The 17,402-nt window shown below is 54.0% G+C and overlaps 6 protein-coding genes across 6 annotated transcripts; 4 read left to right on the forward strand and 2 right to left on the reverse strand.

Annotated features, from left to right (window-relative positions):
• Positions 1-485: 485 nt before the first annotated feature.
• BDZ99DRAFT_405302 (uncharacterized protein) lies at positions 486-1,592 on the reverse strand. The gene is made up of 2 exons (XM_033716423.1): positions 1,302-1,592; positions 486-1,256 (listed from the first exon to the last, which is right to left on the reverse strand). Exons 1-2 carry the CDS (start codon positions 1,584-1,586, stop codon positions 501-503), a joined length of 1,041 nt encoding a protein of 346 aa, XP_033584541.1. The 5' UTR covers positions 1,587-1,592; the 3' UTR covers positions 486-500.
• A 2,070-nt stretch (positions 1,593-3,662) lies between these two features.
• Positions 3,663-6,523, forward strand: BDZ99DRAFT_493361 (FCH-domain-containing protein). The gene is made up of 7 exons (XM_033723228.1): positions 3,663-3,764; positions 3,820-3,846; positions 3,956-4,140; positions 4,199-4,541; positions 4,586-4,666; positions 4,722-5,865; positions 5,916-6,523. The coding sequence occupies exons 1-7, from the start codon at positions 3,720-3,722 to the stop codon at positions 6,305-6,307; spliced, it is 2,217 nt and encodes a 738-aa protein (XP_033584542.1). The 5' UTR covers positions 3,663-3,719; the 3' UTR covers positions 6,308-6,523.
• Positions 6,524-8,141: 1,618 nt separating this feature from the next.
• Positions 8,142-8,627, forward strand: BDZ99DRAFT_457306 (uncharacterized protein). The gene has a single exon (XM_033718651.1). It carries the CDS (start codon positions 8,195-8,197, stop codon positions 8,393-8,395), a length of 201 nt encoding a protein of 66 aa, XP_033584543.1. The 5' UTR covers positions 8,142-8,194; the 3' UTR covers positions 8,396-8,627.
• A 1,876-nt stretch (positions 8,628-10,503) lies between these two features.
• On the forward strand, positions 10,504-11,806 carry BDZ99DRAFT_373615 (SUN-domain-containing protein; the record flags this gene model as incomplete). Its single annotated transcript, XM_033714884.1, has 2 exons — positions 10,504-11,353; positions 11,406-11,806. 2 exons carry the CDS (start codon positions 10,504-10,506, stop codon positions 11,804-11,806), a joined length of 1,251 nt encoding a protein of 416 aa, XP_033584544.1.
• A 2,835-nt stretch (positions 11,807-14,641) lies between these two features.
• On the forward strand, positions 14,642-15,560 carry BDZ99DRAFT_457310 (uncharacterized protein). The gene has a single exon (XM_033718652.1). It carries the CDS (start codon positions 14,702-14,704, stop codon positions 15,209-15,211), a length of 510 nt encoding a protein of 169 aa, XP_033584545.1. The 5' UTR covers positions 14,642-14,701; the 3' UTR covers positions 15,212-15,560.
• Positions 15,561-16,040: 480 nt separating this feature from the next.
• Positions 16,041-16,967, reverse strand: BDZ99DRAFT_484381 (kinase-like protein; the record flags this gene model as incomplete). The annotated part of the gene is made up of 2 exons (XM_033722638.1): positions 16,041-16,304; positions 16,482-16,967. 2 exons carry the CDS (start codon positions 16,965-16,967, stop codon positions 16,041-16,043), a joined length of 750 nt encoding a protein of 249 aa, XP_033584546.1.
• Positions 16,968-17,402: the final 435 nt, after the last annotated feature.

A 17,402-nucleotide genomic window follows, 5' to 3' on the forward strand; every position in this document is an offset into this window, starting at 1 on the left:
GTAAATTTTAGATGCAAGGAGTCCTAGATGTTCAGAAATGGCTACAGCATGTAACGTGTATAGGATTAGGACAGAGATCAACGTGTGCACAAAACTTAATTTGTTTGAAGTTCAAGTACCCCTCATATTTCTCGGAGCGGAGTGTTTCTCGACCTGCAGTGATGGACGTTAATGGCCTTTTTTTGGCTATGAAATATTTGCGGCTGATTTGGGATCCACGAAACTATAATTAGGTACTTCGAGTGCGCTAATAAGCCAAGCGGTGCTCTTGGCACGACGGGCAAAGGCCGTCACAAAACAGCGTCACAAACTTCCATTTTCAGCTGCATATTTACCCGAAACCTGCGTTGAGGTGGAATCTGGGAATAGGGTCTAGGGACGGAACCCATGCCCACGATAATGGGTTCAATTAGCACCTGGATCGAATACACTCATTTTAGAGATGGATAAGCGTAGAGTCAATCTAACGTTAGATCAGAAAATGGGAAATGTTCGACTCTCTACGGAAGAGAGTAACCAATCTCCCACGATTTCTTAAAAATTTTCTTTTCAAGTGTATAAGGCTCGCCAAAGCCCCCTGTCACCCTCGGCATAAACACTGCCATAGCCTCGCCAAACAAGCTAATTTTATTGTTCAATGCCACGGTTTGAAGCCAGGCTGGTAGCCATGCGAGACTTTCCCAATCAATGAGCACAACTTCCCAATCCTCTTTCTTCCCTTCAGCTCCTTTTATAGATCGAATAAGGATGTTGGTAAACTTAGGGTCCATATGGGTAAGTACAGGTTTAGAACCGCGTGTTTTCTCCAGGACTTCTTTGATTTGAGGCAAGAGCGCTTTCACATGGGGAAGATAGTCAGGAAAATCGCCAAAAGAATCTGCTCCGCGCAGCTCAGCAGAAGCATACATAGCCGAAGCGCACTCCTCGTAGGTTTCGTAGGGACCACACATGCCTCTAATATTAACCATAAAGCCGTGATAGGCGCCCCTTAAGGGTTGGTGATAGACTCGACCGTAGTATCCTTCGGGTGGAATGGCGCGGAGTCGTTGGAACTGCTCTGAAAGCTTTGAGCAGATAGTCTCCCGCGCGTGCTCATCTAGAGCAAGCCACTTTGCCTCGTCAAAAACCTCGCCTTCAATGAACTCAGTGACCATGTAGTGGACGTTAAAGCGCTCTCCAGGCTGGATGAAGGCGGCATACAGCTTTGGCGTGCGGACTTTGGAGTGTTTCTCTAGAAACAATAGGTTCTCAGCTTCCTGCACATAATTAACAACGGCCTAGCGAAATGTGTGGAGTCTTACCTGTAGTATGGCCCAGTCACTGCTTCTTTTAACAACGCATTTGCCGACTCTGCAAACTTTGAAGAGTCCGCCGGGCTGAGCTATTATATTTTCTCTCATTCCTTTTTCAATTTCGGCCATTGAAGGTATACCTGGGTGCTCGGGAGCTTCATACGGGAATTTGGTAACGACCACTTGGTCGGCTGACGGGCGATAGCGCTCGAAAGCTTCCCACTGGAAGTGATAAATCTCCTCATCGGTCGTGACACCATAATGCTCCAGTAGGACTTCATTTCTGGTGCGCATTTTAACGAGAGAGCCGAGGAATCAAGAAATTTCAAAACAAAACAGAGGACGAAGGCTGCTAGAATGAAAAGACTCTTAAGTACCGTCGATGAGCGCTCGCCTTCTTTATAGTAATTGACGATGGCTGGCTCAAGCCGCCTGAAAGAATAAAGCATCTCTAGCTGTTGTTGCCGGTTGCAGCAATACTTGATGCTACTCGGTTGGTTTCTTTGTGGTAATTGACAGGCTCAAGTCGCCTGAAAGAATAAAGCATCTCTAGCTGTTGTCGCCGGTTGCAGCAATACTTGATGCTACTTGGTTGGTTTCTTTGTGGTAATTGACAGTGGCTGGCTCAAGCCGCCTGGAAGAACAAAGCATTTCTAGCTGTTGTCGCCGGACGCAGCAACACTTGATGCTACTTGATTTGTTTTCAATTCTCTAAGGCTGGCTTCTTTGTGGTGCTCCTAACCTCATGATGGCGCCACTCGTCACATGCAGCTCTTTAGGCGCACAGCTTTGGCGGTCCAGATAAGCATTAACAACGGTCATCCACGGCCTAAATGAAAGTGCACTTCTCTTGCTTCGTTGCGCAGCAGCCCTCGCCGTCCGGGTGACTTGCATGGGTACAAAGTTCATAGCAAAGGCCATAGATAGTTGTCGATATTTGTAACCGATGGCCTTAAGGATCCAACCTAATGGACATGTCCGTAGGAGCCGAAAAAACCCAGTAAATACTTCCCGCTGCGAGAGCGAGCTTACAGCTCACGCCTGACACCTTCCACAAATATAAATCCATAGAGGAATTCCCAGACGCCCATGCAAAGAACAATGGTCAGCTCGGTGGTACGTCTCTCTATGTTCAACCTCTTCTTTTTCGCATATTCTTTTCATGAATCCCAAATATTCTATCCCAAACCTCTCGTCTCCTCATTTCGATTTTATAACCCTATTATCATCACTACAATGAGTGACACCTTCCAATCTTTGGTGTTCACTGATGGACGATAGCCTGGAGAGTAACACATCTACCTCTAATAGTGGCGAGAGGGAGGTCGAAAGAGAAGAGATCGGTGGTGCGAGGGGCATGGGGGTGGTAGTGGTGTTGGCGTGTAGCTCCAACCGTCCGAAGATGCTACTAGACAGACGCAAGCCTACGGAGAGGGAAGTGGTGTTGGCTGACAGATCCCTTGGTTTTGTAATAGCACAGGTATTCTCTGATACGAATACACTTTCCAGGGCCTACCTGTGTTCAAGACAGCCAACCGCGAATTCCCGTCCTAACAGACCAAGCCGCCACCTAGTCGTGCTGCCTAATAGGCGTAGCAGGCCTCACATCCCTATGGCGACGACTCCTAACGGTTAATTCCCGCAGTGCAGGTATTCTCGTAGGTGGCGTGGACTCATGATACTCAGAAGCCGGTGCGGAAGGCGGAGGGGCAGGAATCTTAGATTCAAACTCCTCAAAGTCTCGGCCTCGCGGTCCTCCGACGCCACCGAAGTTGAACTGCTTGGACGACTTGGAACGCCGAGGCGCTTGTCGAACTCATCGCAGGACCAATTGCGCTTGAATTGACCCCGTGATCTCCTTCGCTGGTATCGGTCTCGTCGCCAGGCACAGACCGTTGGAACCACGCCGCTCTTGACTCTGCGGAGTCGAAGATGATCACCATGCCAACCCCGTCGCTGCTGCGGAGGGACTCCATGGTGCCGCTCCTTGGAAGCCAGACTTCATTCTTCTGGTCGAAGAGGATGCGGGCTTCAGGGTTCAGACGGCAAGTATTCGTGAAAGGAGCGGAGCTGCCGAGAACAGGCTAGGCTTGAAGAGAGCTGGGCCAGTTACACGTGATATTTCTCAGCATCTTGTGGACCTCTGTTAGAGCTTCTCAAGAGGACTTGGGCACTTGAACTCCTGCACATGCGTGCTGGTCGAATGATCGTTTCAGTTCTCCCCAGATGCACTGTGAGGAGGCTTGGCCGCTGTCGGTTTACTGTACGAATGCCCAGGGCCGCAACGGCTGACCCCACCAATGAGCCACGACGTGTCCCCAGCCAGCCTTCAGCGCTGCAATTCACTCCCGCGACCACCGCCCTGGACATGTCTGCTGCGGGAACACCACACCACCCTGCCTGCTACTTGCTAAGGAGTCTGAGGCCATGGCAGAGATTGATATTGCTCCCCAGTTTGGAGCCGAGCTGAAGGTAAGCGGCCGCCCCGTCATGCGACAAGCCAAACTGATCCGGTGTGCCTCGACAGGATGGCTTCAAGCCCGTCAACGCCTGGGTATGTGAATCCCTTGCACCGCCTATATACTCCGCGTTTTGCGCCACCTCCGAGAACCTTCCTCCCGCTCTCATCCGCCCCGACAAACGCTAAACAGCACTCTGCTTAGGTTACCAACGGCATTGCATGGCTGGATGACATACAGCAGTTCTACCGCGAAAGAAGTTTGATCGAGAAAGACTATGCCGCCAAGCTCAAAGCTCTGGCCCAGAAGTATTTCGAGAAGAAGGCGAGGAAGTCGAGCAGCCTGAGTGTTGGTGACACTCCTACTGTCACCCCGGGCTCTCTCGAGAGGTACGTCACAGGCGCAAACACCGTGGCGGACTCTGCTAATAATATATCTACTCCACAGTGCTTCCATGACTACATGGGGTGTGCAACTCACCACCCTCGAAGGACGGGCCTCGGAACACGAAAGCTTCGCAACGTCCCTCATATCCAACATCGCCGACCCCTTGAAGAATCTGGCTACTCGCTACGAGGAGCTCCGGAAATACCACGCCGAGTATGCGGCAAAGCTGGAGAAGGAGCGCGATGGCACATATGGAGACCTACGAAAGATGAAGGGGAAGTATGACAGTGTTTGCCAGGAAGTGGAGAACCGCCGAAAGAAGACCGACTCCTCTTTTGATCATGGGAAACAAAAAGCGCGGAATGCTTTTGAACAACAGCAACTAGAAATGAGAAACGTCAAAGTAGGTCTTCGTTTCTCGTTTCTTGTGCGACGCTGACTGTTCAGAACACATATGTGATTACGATCAACGTTACGAACAAGCAAAAGGAAATGTACTACCACGAGTACGTTCCCGAGCTTCTTGATGTAAGATTCGGCTCTACAAATGTCCTTATGATTGCAGATATTGAAGTCAGTCTAGAGCCTTCAGGACCTATCTGAATCCCGCGTAGCCAAGTTGAACGCAATATGGTCTACTGCTGCTCAGATCGAAACATCAACCCTGACAAGAAGCACGAGACTCGTCGAACATCTTTCTGGAGAAATTCCCAGGAACAACCCACTGCTAGACTCGATGATGTTCGTTAGGCACAACGCTGGATCCTTCCAAGAACCCGGCGACTTCCAATTCGAGCCAAGCCCAGTTTGGTTGGATGACGGTAATATGGCTACTGATGAAGCGGCGAAGGTCTTTTTACGGAACGTTTTAACGAAGAGCAAAGGTCAATTGATAGAATTCCGCCGTGAACTCGACAAGAAACGAAAGGAAGTCGAAAACGCCAAAAAGGTCCGACAGAACATACGAGATGGCAAAGATAAGCGTGACGAGGTCGAAGTTGTCCGCGCTATTTTTGCTCTCCAAGAAGGAACGCATGAAGTAGAGCGGCAGAAGGTTACTGCAGAAGTTGAGGTGTCGACCATCACATCAAATGTGGGAGACGTCAGCATCGGGGCGAGTGCGCACAAGTTCAAGTCGCAAACGTTCAAGATACCAACGAACTGTGATCTTTGTGGGGAGCGTATATGGGGGCTATCCGCTAAAGGATTCGACTGTCAGGATTGTGGATACACTTGCCATAGCAAGTGTGAGATGAAAGTCCCAGCAGACTGCCCGGGCGAACAGAGCAAAGACGAAAAAAAGAAATTGAAGATAAAACGACAGGCGACGGCAAATGCTGCAACGCCAGCCGCCAACGGAGGCGCCTCAGAATCACAAACCGATATGCCTCGCATGAGCAGAAGCGACACTGTCAACTCGATGAACACGCTTAGCTCAGGATACTCCGCAACGGCCCATCGATCGATATCTGGCGCCGTGTCACCTACAGACGAGAACCCTCCGGAAAGAGGAGGAACAGTCAAAGCCGCGCCTGGCCCTCGACGTAACCGCGTCGTGGCGCCACCGCCAGCGCAATACATCAAAGAAGATGATGATATAGCAAGTAATGCTGGATCTTCAAAGGCTGCGGAGCAGAAGGGCAAGATGCTGTACGCGTATCAGGCGAACGGCGACGGCGAAATCAGCGTGAGGGATGGCTTAGACATCACGATACTAGAGCCTGATGGTAAGCTCTCTACCGCTCTGCCATGTACCGCCCCATACTAACCTTCATAGATGGCTCCGGCTGGACCAAAGTCCGCGCTGGTGCCCTCGAGGGCCTCGTGCCCGCCGCCTACGTCGAGGTCGTTCCGCAAACACCGCCCTCGTCTCTCTCCACCATCAACCGCCCAGACTCAACCTACTCTGCGTCCTCTGTCTCCCTCGCCGGCAGCATCACCGCGCCGGGAAAGAAGAAAGGCCCAGCCGTGGCGCCGAAGCGTGGCGCGAAGAAGCTCAAGTACGTCGAGGCGTTGTACGACTATAAAGCGCAGAGCGACGCCGAGCACAGCATGACCGAGGGCGAGCGGTTCGTGTTGATCAACATGGATGCCGGGGAGGGGTGGGCGGATGTAGAGAGAGGCGGGTTGACGAAGAGCGTGCCGGCGAATTATATTCAGGAGGTGTAAGATGAGGGGAGCGTTGGAATAGTGGTTAGCGAATAGCGGTAAGCGGTGAGCGGTTTTACGACAGTAGTTGGATGAGCGAGCTTAGTCATGGATTGGGGACGCGGTTGACTTGCATTTCGTCGCTGCGCGTTCTGTTTCTAAGGGAGCCTAAAATTCGGCAAGTGGGGTTCATGCGGGGATTGAGTTTGCATTGGTTGGCTAGGGTTTGGAAAGCGGAGGTTTGATAGAAGATGTAGCATTGTTCGTTTCTTGCTATTCCAAGGCTTTTCCAGCATGGTTTCGATGAATGATCCTACAAATGTGGTTGCGACTTCAAGGATGTTAGGAGTGCTGCTACATCAACACCACCGCCACCGCCACCACCCGCCCGTCCGTCCGTCCGCCCCCCTTCTAACTCCCCCGTCTACACACTCCTTCGGCCCCTCTTGTTGAAACAGAAGAGGAGGCTTAAAGGGCGCCTCGAAGGGGGATCGGTTGATTGCAGTCTAGGGGGGGAGGGGGGGTTAGTCGCCCGACACGGTGGTTCTCAGCAGCAGAGAGAGACGTGTGAAAGCAAACTTCGATCGTTACCCTAACTCGTATCCATTTGACGTGAGCCCGCTTTAAGCATTAATTTCTAGGTCGTTTGGCGAGAGGCCTGAAATCGAGTCCAGGGTGTTGGGTTCGGGCTGAGGCAACCTCTGCGGAAAGACGGACGGAGTTTTTTTGTGAGAAGTTTTCACATTATCGAACCGCGTGCGAAAAAACTCTTTAGTTAGAACGCGGAGGGTACGCCACCCCCCCCGCGGGGGGGTAACGCGGGCGTGGTCGGCTTTATGTGACTAGAAGACCTTTTGAAAGGGCTCGTGAATCAGGTGGGCGAATTTTAGGTTATAAGAGAAAGATGTTGGGGCACGTTTATGAAGAAGTGGTGGGGTTCTGTTGGAAGCTTTTACATATTGAACCGCGTAAGAGATGTTTTGCTAGACACGGAGGCTGCGCAGTGTGGTTGCTTTTAGCTACTAGTTAAATGACGGAGATTGGGAATTATATTGACGTCAAGACGATGTGGAAAGGTTGCAGAGGTACCTCTGGAAAGAAATAGCAGAGCATGGGCACTTGTTTTTCCATATTCAACCATGTAGGAAATTTATTGTTAGGCGCGGAGGGTACATCGCGTAGTTGCCTTTGCTGCCAAGGGAATGACCTTGGAAATCGGATCAGAGTTAAAAGGATAGAAATAAATAGCTGAGGCGCTTCCGTGAGTAAGTAGTGTTATCTTGTCGCAAGTAGTGACATATTAAATCGTGCAAGATATATCTTGTTAGACGCGGTGGCCATGCGGAGGCTACACAGTGTAAGCTTTTTTAATTGAGAGGAAGGGTCTGTGAATCAGGCCAGCGTCCAAAGGATCATAAAAGTCTGCCAAGCTCTCTCCGTAGAAAAACAGTGCCCCTCTGTCGTAAGTTGTTAGATATTGAACCGTACTAGAACTTTTCCATAGACGCGGAGGCCACGCAGTGTGGACTGGGTGTAGTTGCTTTTACCCCACAATCAGAGCCCCTAAATCAGACTGCCGTCAAGAACACGATAAAAAGGTGCTGAGGCTCCTCCGTGAAGAGGTTAAGTCGTCTGTTACAAATTTTCAAACATCGAACCGTGCATCTGGAATTTTGATAGACGCGGAGGGTAGACAAAGGCCACACTGCGTGGCTCTTTCGCACAACGCAAGTGTCGGGGTCGATATCCTGGTTCTCGGAATTATACATTCTCTGCAAATGCCACGTTCGTGGACCCTGCAGAGTTGTTGCCATGCCAGGATTCCAGAACAGAGGGTTCTGCCAATGAAGCTTGAAGGAATTTCATTGCTACTGGATTGGAAGCCTGGGGCAAATGGACTCGTGGAACATGTATACCAAGCCCATGAAGCAGGAAGACCCCACACACTTGCACATATTGACACCGCGACACGGGAGAGTTCGTATTTGGACTTGCGGTGTGCTGGATTGGTCACTCAACTTGCTGTATATCTTCTTGGCCCAATGTTGTGTGATGTTTGCAGATAGTGCTGTTACTAGTGGCTATCGAACATCACGCCACTCAGGATGAAGTAGCATTCGCCTCGCGTCGGCCATGTTCGTGGATGCCGTTTGCTTTTCCCGGAGTGACACGAATCGGAGGCTAGAAAGGTCGACCACGTTCCACTCGGCACTTTTGGTGGTGGCAGATATTACGCCGGGACGATGGCGCTGGGCGGGGAAATGAGTGTTGAACAATGAGACTTAGAGGGAGTGACGATGACATATGATACAAAGTGATTTGGATGCTCCGACAGTGAATTGGTGTATACACAGAAAGCACACCTACGTACGTGGCTTGGCGTATGGAGCTTCCATGCGTGAAGGATGAGCAAGCATTACCTACGTCCCCGAAGCCCACGACGTGCAGGAGAAGCCACGGCCCTACGTCCCAATATGGGCGGCTTCTAGTAGAGATGAAGCACAACACCGGCCCACGCCAAACCCATGACGAATCGTGGGACCCAGTTGCCATGACCCCGGCGGCGGAACGCGTGTTTCCTCTTGGTTGAAGCAGAGACTGGACACAAGCACAGAGACAGAGCGACTTGGTGCGACGCGTGCCGGCCACGCCACATGCAAGAGCAGCGATGCAGACCAGGATGACGTGGGCGCGAGATGAGGATGGCCGAGGGGAAGATGGGTTTTGCGGGGTGAGTGAATTGGTGCCAGGAGGCCTGTCTGGCCCCGCCCACACAGCGAGTCACAGGCGTGCCCAAGCCGAGGATGAACGAGACGCAATTTGGGCCGTCTCGAAACCGGCCCGTGGCCTCGACGAGCTGCCGAAAGGAGCGCGACTTGCCAGAGATCGCTACGCTTCGCGTCTTATCGCGCGACCCTGGCGGACGACGCCCCTATTGCGACAGGGCTGCCGGCGATCGCTCTGCGGGCCTTCTGCAGGCGAGGCGGTGCAGTGTCTGGCCATCTCGGGCCTCGCGAGGTGGGGGAGGGCAGCGGGACGGGGCAGCGAGACGGCATTCCAACTGGCATTCCTTCTCCGGAATGTCCAGACGTCGCTGTGGAGGCACAACAGGGTCCAGAAACGGCTTGCTGCCAGCGCAGGTACGCTGCCGCCGTGATTGGACGGTCGGGAGGCTTGCCGCAACTTCGGCCTGCTGGCTCCACACTCGGGCTGCTGGTTGGCCGGCAACGGGGCCCGCTCCTTGGCGATCGACAGCCACCTCGAGATGCCTGTCCACGTCGTTGCGGCAGCCTCAACTCCTGGCCCGCGAATGTCACGATACCCTCACTTGCCTCCCGGGGTCTGGCGCAGCGGTGTCGCACACACGGCCTGAGAATGCGCCAACACGATGGCATCGCGCGCTCGCCGCCCGGTGCACGGCGCCGCGGCCAGTCTGCCGTGCCATGTCATGTCGCGGGGAGTAAATAGATACCATGTCGGCTCGCCGCGAGCGTCGCCAGCTTCCGGCTTCTTGCTAGCCTGCAGCACTGCCCGTTGCTGCCGGCGCTCTCATCGGCGCTGCAATTGACAGTTGACGCTTCACCACAGCCCAATCCACGCTCCCTCAGATCGATTGGCGACTGGCGATTCACGCGCGGTGCAGCCTCGTCCGCGCGCTGCTCATCTTACCGTCTGCAATTCCGCTGCCAACGAGCCCTCCACGCCCTCTGCTCGCCGTGGCCGCAATCACGCGCGCCAGCGGCCGTCCAATCTCGTTGGTGGCCGGCTGTGCGTCCACTTTGTGCGCCCGGCCCCCCCTGTCCAGCGTGTTTGTTTCCCCTGACGCTAGCCCGAATCGCGGCCCACTCATCTCGCCGCCTCAACACCACCTCGCTCCCTCTCCGCCTCCTCTTCCATGCTGCAGTGCAAGGTCAACCTCTCCATCGCGACACACCCGGCCGCATTGTTTTTCGCATTCCACCAACTCGGAGCCTAGTCTCCCATTCACTCATTTGGAACGCCTTGTATCGATAATATCCAAGTCACTCGTTCACCGCTCCCCCCGAGACCAGCAGCCCTCAGTTCCCGCCTTGCCAGCCCCATCTGAAAGCTCTCAATACCCAACGTCAGTGCTGTCTGCTCGTCTTGCGCAATTGTCACGCCTCTACTGACGCTCCTCCTCCAGCTCGCCATCAGCAGCCGTCGCTCCACGCCATCTGACACCACAACCCGTCGCTATGAAGCTCGCAACCGTCGTCCTCTTCGCAACTGGCGCCATGGCTGCCGCCAAGGTCCATCGCCACCGTCACCGCCATGCTCCTCCCGCTCTGCTCAACCGCGAGGCCAACCCCAACGTCGTCACCGTCGTCGTCTACATGCTGGATGGCGTTTCAATCTCCGAGGCCGAGGTCCAGGAGGGCATCAAGAACGGCACTCTGATCTGGGGTGACGATGGCGCCCCACAGGTTGCCTCCACTCCTGCCTATACCCCTGCCTACACTCCGACTCCTACTCCCAGCTCCGCTGCCATCAAGGTCGAGGCCTACTCTCACTACGTTGCGCCCTCCAGCGTCGTCGCCTCGAGCGTCGTCGCCCCGAGCGCTGCGCCTGCTCCCTCCGCCGTCTACAGTGGAGGAGACGGCTCCGAGGGCGTTGACACGCCGTTCCCCACTGGCCTTCCATGCACCAAGTTCCCGGAAGGATATGGCGCTGTTAAGAACACCTACATGGGTCTGGGTGGATGGATTGGCATCCAGAATCCCGGTGGAACTGCCATGGGAGCCACCGGCTTGGGCTACACCGACATTGCTACGATCCCCAAGGGTTCTTGCGAGGATGGCTCTTGCGTCAAGGATGGAATGTTCGTGTCCTACAACTGCCCTCCCGGGTACAGCAAGTCTTCCTGGCCCAAGATGCAGGGTGCCACTCTCCAGTCTGTCGGCGGTCTACTCTGCAAGAACGGCGAGCTTGAATTGGCTGATGGCGCTATCGCGAAGACTCTCTGCGTCAAGGGTACCGATAAGGTCACTGTCAAGGTCCAGAACACGATGAGCAAATGCTCCTCCATCTGCAAGACCGACTATCCTGGTAACCTTCCCATCTCGAAACTAGTTCAAAGTCTTTTTACTTACATGCTCAGGCACCGAGGGCGAGACCGCTGGAGTCTATATTGCAGGCGGCGAGACACAAGAACTTTTCTGCCCCAACAAGGACGAGTACTACTTCTGGGACGGCAAGGGCACTTCTTCTCAATACTACGTGAATCCCGCCGGCTATGAACCGCAGGATGCTTGCTGGTGGGGTCAACCCGGAAAGCCACTGGGCAACAACGCACCCATGAACATTGGTGTGGGATACAACCCGGTCGATGGAAATGCCTACATCTCCCTCTTCCAGAACCTTCCCACCAACTCCGTGGACTTCCTCGACTATACCGTGGAGGTCACCGGTGACACCGTCAACGGTAAATGCAAGTACTCGAACGGCCAGTACTGCGCCGGCGACGACTGCAATACCGGTGCTGGATGCACTGTAAGTTGAATCAACACCAATGTCTTCGGATACAAGCTAATGTACCCAAAGGTTGCCGCGCACGGAGGTGAGGTCATCATCGTCCTCTCATAATCGCAGCCAAGCGCATAGTTGGTCTTTACGCAGTATACCCGACCTACGACCGCGCCTTTTGTTACTTGTTATTGCATTCTTGTGGGTCCAATCGACCGATACGTTGACGACATGGGTTTCGAGGGAAGCAACCCGCCAATTTCTTTTCGGATTACAGGAATTACGAATGTCTGAGAATACTCTCGCATTTCGGAATTTCTCAACTGTGTCTGGAGACACTTTCAACAAGGATCTTTCTTACGTCCAGTTCAAATCGCACCGATGGCCTCGGGTGAACCCTCGTGGCCATTGTCTGCTAGAGAAAAGGCTCGTATCATTGATCTTTGGCGGGTTTGGGGGCGTTCGGTTGTCCAATGCATTTTCATGACGACATCTGTATCGCATTCATCCCGACCACAGTTTTCTCTGCTGGCATTGATGAGAAACCTTCTGAGAAGCGATCAGTTCCTCTTACTTTCTCTTGTATCTGTTCATGCTCTTCCCTTCGCCGGAACCACCCGACAAAACAACCGCCACCCTTATGCCCCCTTGATGCGATTACTTGCTTGCGTTGCCTGCGTTCCCTTTGTTTTAGTGTTTTACCTTACTTGCTGTCTATGCTTTTCCCCCACCCAGCGAATTACTGTTTATATAGGGCGGCAACGTCGCGCGTCAGACCGGACTTGCTGCCTGTCCGTCTGTCGAATGGGGCGGAAGGGCAGGAGCATAGATGTCTATGGCCAATGGGGACGGGTATGGCTTGATTGGCTGCTGCGATCTCAATGTATAATGTTTTTTCTTCTTGATATTATGTGTGTGCGATTGCTTGGTGGTTGACGAGTGACGTTGATTTGGGTGACCGGAGTAATACAATTAATAAGATTGATGGGGCGTTTGCAGAAGAGTAGATTAGGTGAAGAGAACGCGTAGAGGTAGACGGGAGAGAGGGATATCTTATACGTCGAGGACGGAAAGAAAGATGACGGCTGGTTTCATCCTCAAAGATTACCAAGGGAGAGTCAGTCGGAAAGGTGCGATGAAGGGCTGCATGAGAAAATGAGGGATACGCAAGAAGAACGCCCATGTTTCATGCCCCACCGAACCCCAAATAACTTCATCTTACAGATCGACCAGGGATCCAGGCCAGGATTGACCGACTTCCAGGATCAATGTTGGTGTTTCGTTGGGTCTGCCTCTCACCCCGCTATCTTCAGTTCTCGACCGCAGCACGCCGTTTCCCCCCCCGCTATTGATGCCTGGTGCACTGCCTCAGAACCTCACCGCCGCATGATAGGCCATACATCATTGCGCATAGATAATGCACTGCGACGGCCGTGAACAGGTGCTTCCTTCTATTCCATATCATCTCGGCTTTCTCAACGCCCCCATTCCAGTTCTTTCGTTCCATCTCGTTTTCTTTTCAGAGAGATTTTCCATCCTACTCCACCATCTATTTGAAGCCTGACGACATCCGGCCCCCAATTAGACCTGCGAAGGCTCTTTGTAGAGAGCATCACAAGACGGGGCGGGACATCCTCTCTTCCACCCTTCTCGTGTCTCAACCCGAACAGCGAGAATCATGGCCAGCATCTCCCTGGGCGAAATCGCCTCGATAACTAAGAAGGCGTTGGAGATTATCAATGCGCTTGCGTCTGCGCCTGCGGACCTTAGGAAGGCACAGGTGAAGGTATTATTCATCCCCCTAATCTCTTTAGCCACCCTTCTTCTCTTGAAGTAACTCATCTATACACGACTTTCCGTCCCCGTACCCTCCCATCCCCCCAGTCCACCTTTCTATCTCTCTGCCCCCGCCTCCCCCTCTCCCTCTCATCCTCCCAACCCACCCCTAACACCCCCCAGGTCTCGGCCCTAAAAATCTATCTCAGCGCCATCTCCCGCGAACGCGCCAACCCGGCCTCCAAGATCAACAAGACGGCCTCGATCCGGCGCGACGCGGAGCTGCTGCTCGGCTTCTGCCTGGCGCAGCTCGAGGCCGTGCACGCCATCAGCCGCAAGTACGCGGGGAAAGGCGCGACCATGGACCTGTGGACGCGCACCAAATGGATCGCGGGCGACTCCAAGGCGTGGGCCGAGGCGCTGAGCGAGCTGGAGGAGCTGCGCGTCGAGTTGCGCGAGTATGTGCGGGACGTGAGTTTTCGGGCCCCTCCCCCATCCCTCCTCCTTCCTCCCCCCTCCCCCCGTTCCCAATCGTACAGAAGTAATGGATAAGGGATGCCCAGCTAAAACAATTTTTTTTTCTGCTTCAAACAGGTCTGTATTGGAGTCATCGGGGTGAATGCGGTTGAAGCCGCGCTGGATGATACCGACGACGAGGAGAAGGCGGTCGCGACGGCGATTGCGAAGAAGAACCGCAAACACCCGCGCGCCGTGTCGGCCGAGGAGCGCGCGGAGCTCGTGCAGTTCGCGCAGACGGTCAAGGCGCAGCGGACGCCGAAGCCGAACCCGAATGGCGGCGGGAGCGCGAAGCCTAAGCCGAAACCTAAGGGCAATGCGGCACGGTTGGAGTGCTGGGTGCTTCGCACGACTTCTTCTCCGACTGGCGTGACGAAGACGTGGAAGCAGGAGAAGCGCGCGCAGTGTACGCTGAGGCAGACGGCGAAGGAGTGGAGGGAGGCGGCGGGGCCGAAGACGATTACGGCGGGGAAGGATGAGTGGGTGCAGGGGTTGCTGAAGGCGAAGAATGGGGCGGAGAAGGGTGGGGAGAAGGCGAAGTGGGTGTTTGTAGTAGGGCGGGTAGTGCAGCGCGGGTTTGTGGGGTTTGGGCTCGCGGCGACGGAGACGGTGATGGTGGTTGTGAGGAGGGAGGTGCCGATGCCGAAAGCTCTGAAGAATGTGGAAGGTAAAGGGAAAGAGGGTAAGGGGAAAGGTACCAAAGACAAGGATGGTAAAGAGAAAGATGCTAAGGAGAAGAATGGCAAGGAGAAGGATGGCAAGGAAAATGGTGCAAAGGGGAAGGAGAAAGATCCGAAAGAGAAGGATGCCAAGCAAAAAGATCCTAAGGAGAAGGACGGAGACAAGAAAGCCAAAGAGAAAGACCCTAAGCCGAAAGATCCTAAAGACAAGGATGAGAGTAAGCCAAAAACACCTCCCGCGCCCAAGAAGTCGCAAACCGACTGCCAATACGGCTCAGAGTGTACAGCACTGGACTGCAAATACAAGCACCCACAGCGCGGGCCATGTCGGTACGGCGAAGATTGCAAGAACGACAAGTGCGGGTTTGAACACGGTGCGCGGCAGTGCAAGTTCAAGGTGTGCCGGAAGGCTGGGTGTACGTTTAAACATCGGGCGGGGCAGAGGGGGAAGGTAAAGGAGTCGACCTGATTTGGCACAAAGATTGGGTGAAAGTGGACTGCAGCGTCTACAAGTGTGATCGGAGGTTTTAAGTGGATATATGTTCTTGTAGCGTCACTTTAAGGGGAGCATCTTCTATAAGATGGGCATGTTATTGTAGTATATGTCACTACGAGTTGAAGTAGGGATGGCCTAGCAATATGTCTGCTTTTCTGATACCTGTAATCTTGAATGCTAGGTGGTTCTCGGCGAAGAGATGTGGGAATGCCTGTAGACACTGGAGAGGGGGATTTCCACTGTTGTCTTACCAAAACCATTTTTCATGTAGACTTTTCAAAGGCAGGTGCAGCACCACACGACAGTGATAAACTAGATCAAAGCCGACCCAACTCCTCACGTCCTATATATAGCTGTGGAACGGTCCATTTCCATCAATCATACTGTCTCATCGAGTAAGTCTCGGCGACTAAAGGTGTTAAGTCTCGAAGGGGTTATGAAGCTTCCGTACCGTGTCGCCCGGATTCGTTGCGAGTCTTCGATAGGAGATTTCGATTTGGGGTGTGCGTCAAACGACATCGCTATTGAGCTGGGAATCAGACCTCCGACAACTGGACGGGAAAGGACCCTGCGAATCAGGCTGAACTTGGAGAGAAAAGGCGAAAGGTCAAGAATCCGACCTGATATTCCTTGGTGCTGTGGACACCCCGAAAGATGTTCGAGGGCCACTTCAACAGACCCAATGTTTCGCCAAATGTCGTCGATTCTTGACTGAGTCTTTTGATCGCGTGTGAGAAAAGCGAATGGATAGAAAAGTTTTTTCTGGGCCGGGATATCAATTCCCGACGCCTGCATTTCCCATTCATCCAAGCATACTCCTCTTCCGCCCTCTCATCCTTACATCCTCCAGCCTTCTCAACACCACCTTCGCCCCTTTATAGCTCTCCCCATATGTCCTCAGCACCTCTTGAAACAGCGGCTCCGCGACCGGATGCGTCGCCGCAAACGCGCGCTCTAGCACATACAGATCCACCGCCCGATCCTCATCCTGAATCGACTGCGTCGCAAGCCCAAAGTCAATGAGCACAATATCCCCAGCTAGACTCCGAAGGTCCGCCGGACTATCCTCTTCTCCCGTCTCCTCGCTCGCCGAGGTTTGATTTAAACTCGATTCCACATTCAGCACGCCCTCCCGCTGCGCCGAAACCGTCCCCAGTCCCCTCGCCAGACTCTCCCCAACACTCTCCACCGAGAAATGCTCTCCCCCATTCTTCTTCTTCTTCTTGCCCTCCGCCCCCCTCACCATCAAATTGCTCGTCGTCAAATCCCCATGACAAACCCCAATCTCATGCATCCTCCCCACGGCCCTGCCCACCCTCCCCATCAACCCCATCAACTCCCCCTCCCCCTCCTCCCCCCGCTTCCCCACCCACTTATCCAAAACCCGCCGCACCGTCGCCCCCTCGACCCACCCCAGCCCCAGCCACCCCTCGTCGGCGCCCAGCGCCACCACGTCCGGCACCAGCACGCCCTCTTTCCTACACTTGACCAAGACTCTGGCTTCGGCGAGCAGGCGCTGGCGCGTGAGGCGCCGGTCGAGCAGCGGGTGGCGGTACGGCTTCGGCGGGCGGTACTTCAGCGCGACGGGCGTGCGGGAGTCGAGCAGCGTCGTGTGGAAGACGAGGGCTTCGGCGCCTTGGGTCAGCAGCCTGAGGGCGCTGTGCGAGAAGGGCGGCGGGAGCGGCAGCGGGGTAGATGCGCCGACTAGGGGGGGTTTTGTTGGGGACATCGCGCCGAGGGTGGGAGGGGTGTGTGTGTGTGTGTGTGTGTGGATTGCGGGGTTTGCTGAGGTTTGAGGGAGTGACCGGGACGTTTTAGAGGTTGTGGGTGTTTGTTTCTGAGAGGGAGGAGAGGTGAGGTGTGGAGGTTGATGGGTTCTGATATTTTGGGCTTGGCGGGGTTGTTGGAGCGGGATTCTGGCCCCACTATGGCGGGGGTGCTTCAGTGGTATGCAATCGACCGCCAGAAAGACAGATAATATGAAGATTGGAGCACTTGCAATCCGTGGCACGAGTTTTTGGATGTGCCCGGAGGGTCTCCCACAGTCATCAATATTGTCAAAGGCGTCCATCACAAGTTCAAACACAGCAAAATCAGCATAATCCACCAGATTGTGAGAATGAGTGTGTTCGCATTTATCGTCCTACATGCCGCCTTTCCCTTC

This window comes from Mytilinidion resinicola (genome assembly GCF_010093595.1).
Source record: "Mytilinidion resinicola strain CBS 304.34 unplaced genomic scaffold BDZ99scaffold_1, whole genome shotgun sequence".
In the NCBI taxonomy this organism is placed as follows: domain Eukaryota; kingdom Fungi; phylum Ascomycota; class Dothideomycetes; order Mytilinidiales; family Mytilinidiaceae; genus Mytilinidion; species Mytilinidion resinicola.

What these genes read in the sequence shown, in the direction of transcription:
- BDZ99DRAFT_405302 (XM_033716423.1), bottom strand. Translation starts at nt 1,586, where the DNA reads ATGCGCACCAGAAATGAAGTCCTACTGGAGCATTATGGTGTCACGACC. An exon ending in GTGACTGGGCCATACTACAG is followed by an intron (nt 1,257 to 1,301) that starts GTAAGACTCCAC and finishes AATTATGTGCAG; the next exon opens with GAAGCTGAGAACCTATTGTT.
- BDZ99DRAFT_493361 (XM_033723228.1), top strand. Translation starts at nt 3,720, where the DNA reads ATGGCAGAGATTGATATTGCTCCCCAGTTTGGAGCCGAGCTGAAG. An exon ending in AGTTTGGAGCCGAGCTGAAG is followed by an intron (nt 3,765 to 3,819) that starts GTAAGCGGCCGC and finishes GTGCCTCGACAG; the next exon opens with GATGGCTTCAAGCCCGTCAA. An exon ending in CACGATACTAGAGCCTGATG is followed by an intron (nt 5,866 to 5,915) that starts GTAAGCTCTCTA and finishes TAACCTTCATAG; the next exon opens with ATGGCTCCGGCTGGACCAAA.
- BDZ99DRAFT_457306 (XM_033718651.1), top strand. Translation starts at nt 8,195, where the DNA reads ATGTATACCAAGCCCATGAAGCAGGAAGACCCCACACACTTGCACATA.
- BDZ99DRAFT_457310 (XM_033718652.1), top strand. Translation starts at nt 14,702, where the DNA reads ATGCCGAAAGCTCTGAAGAATGTGGAAGGTAAAGGGAAAGAGGGTAAG.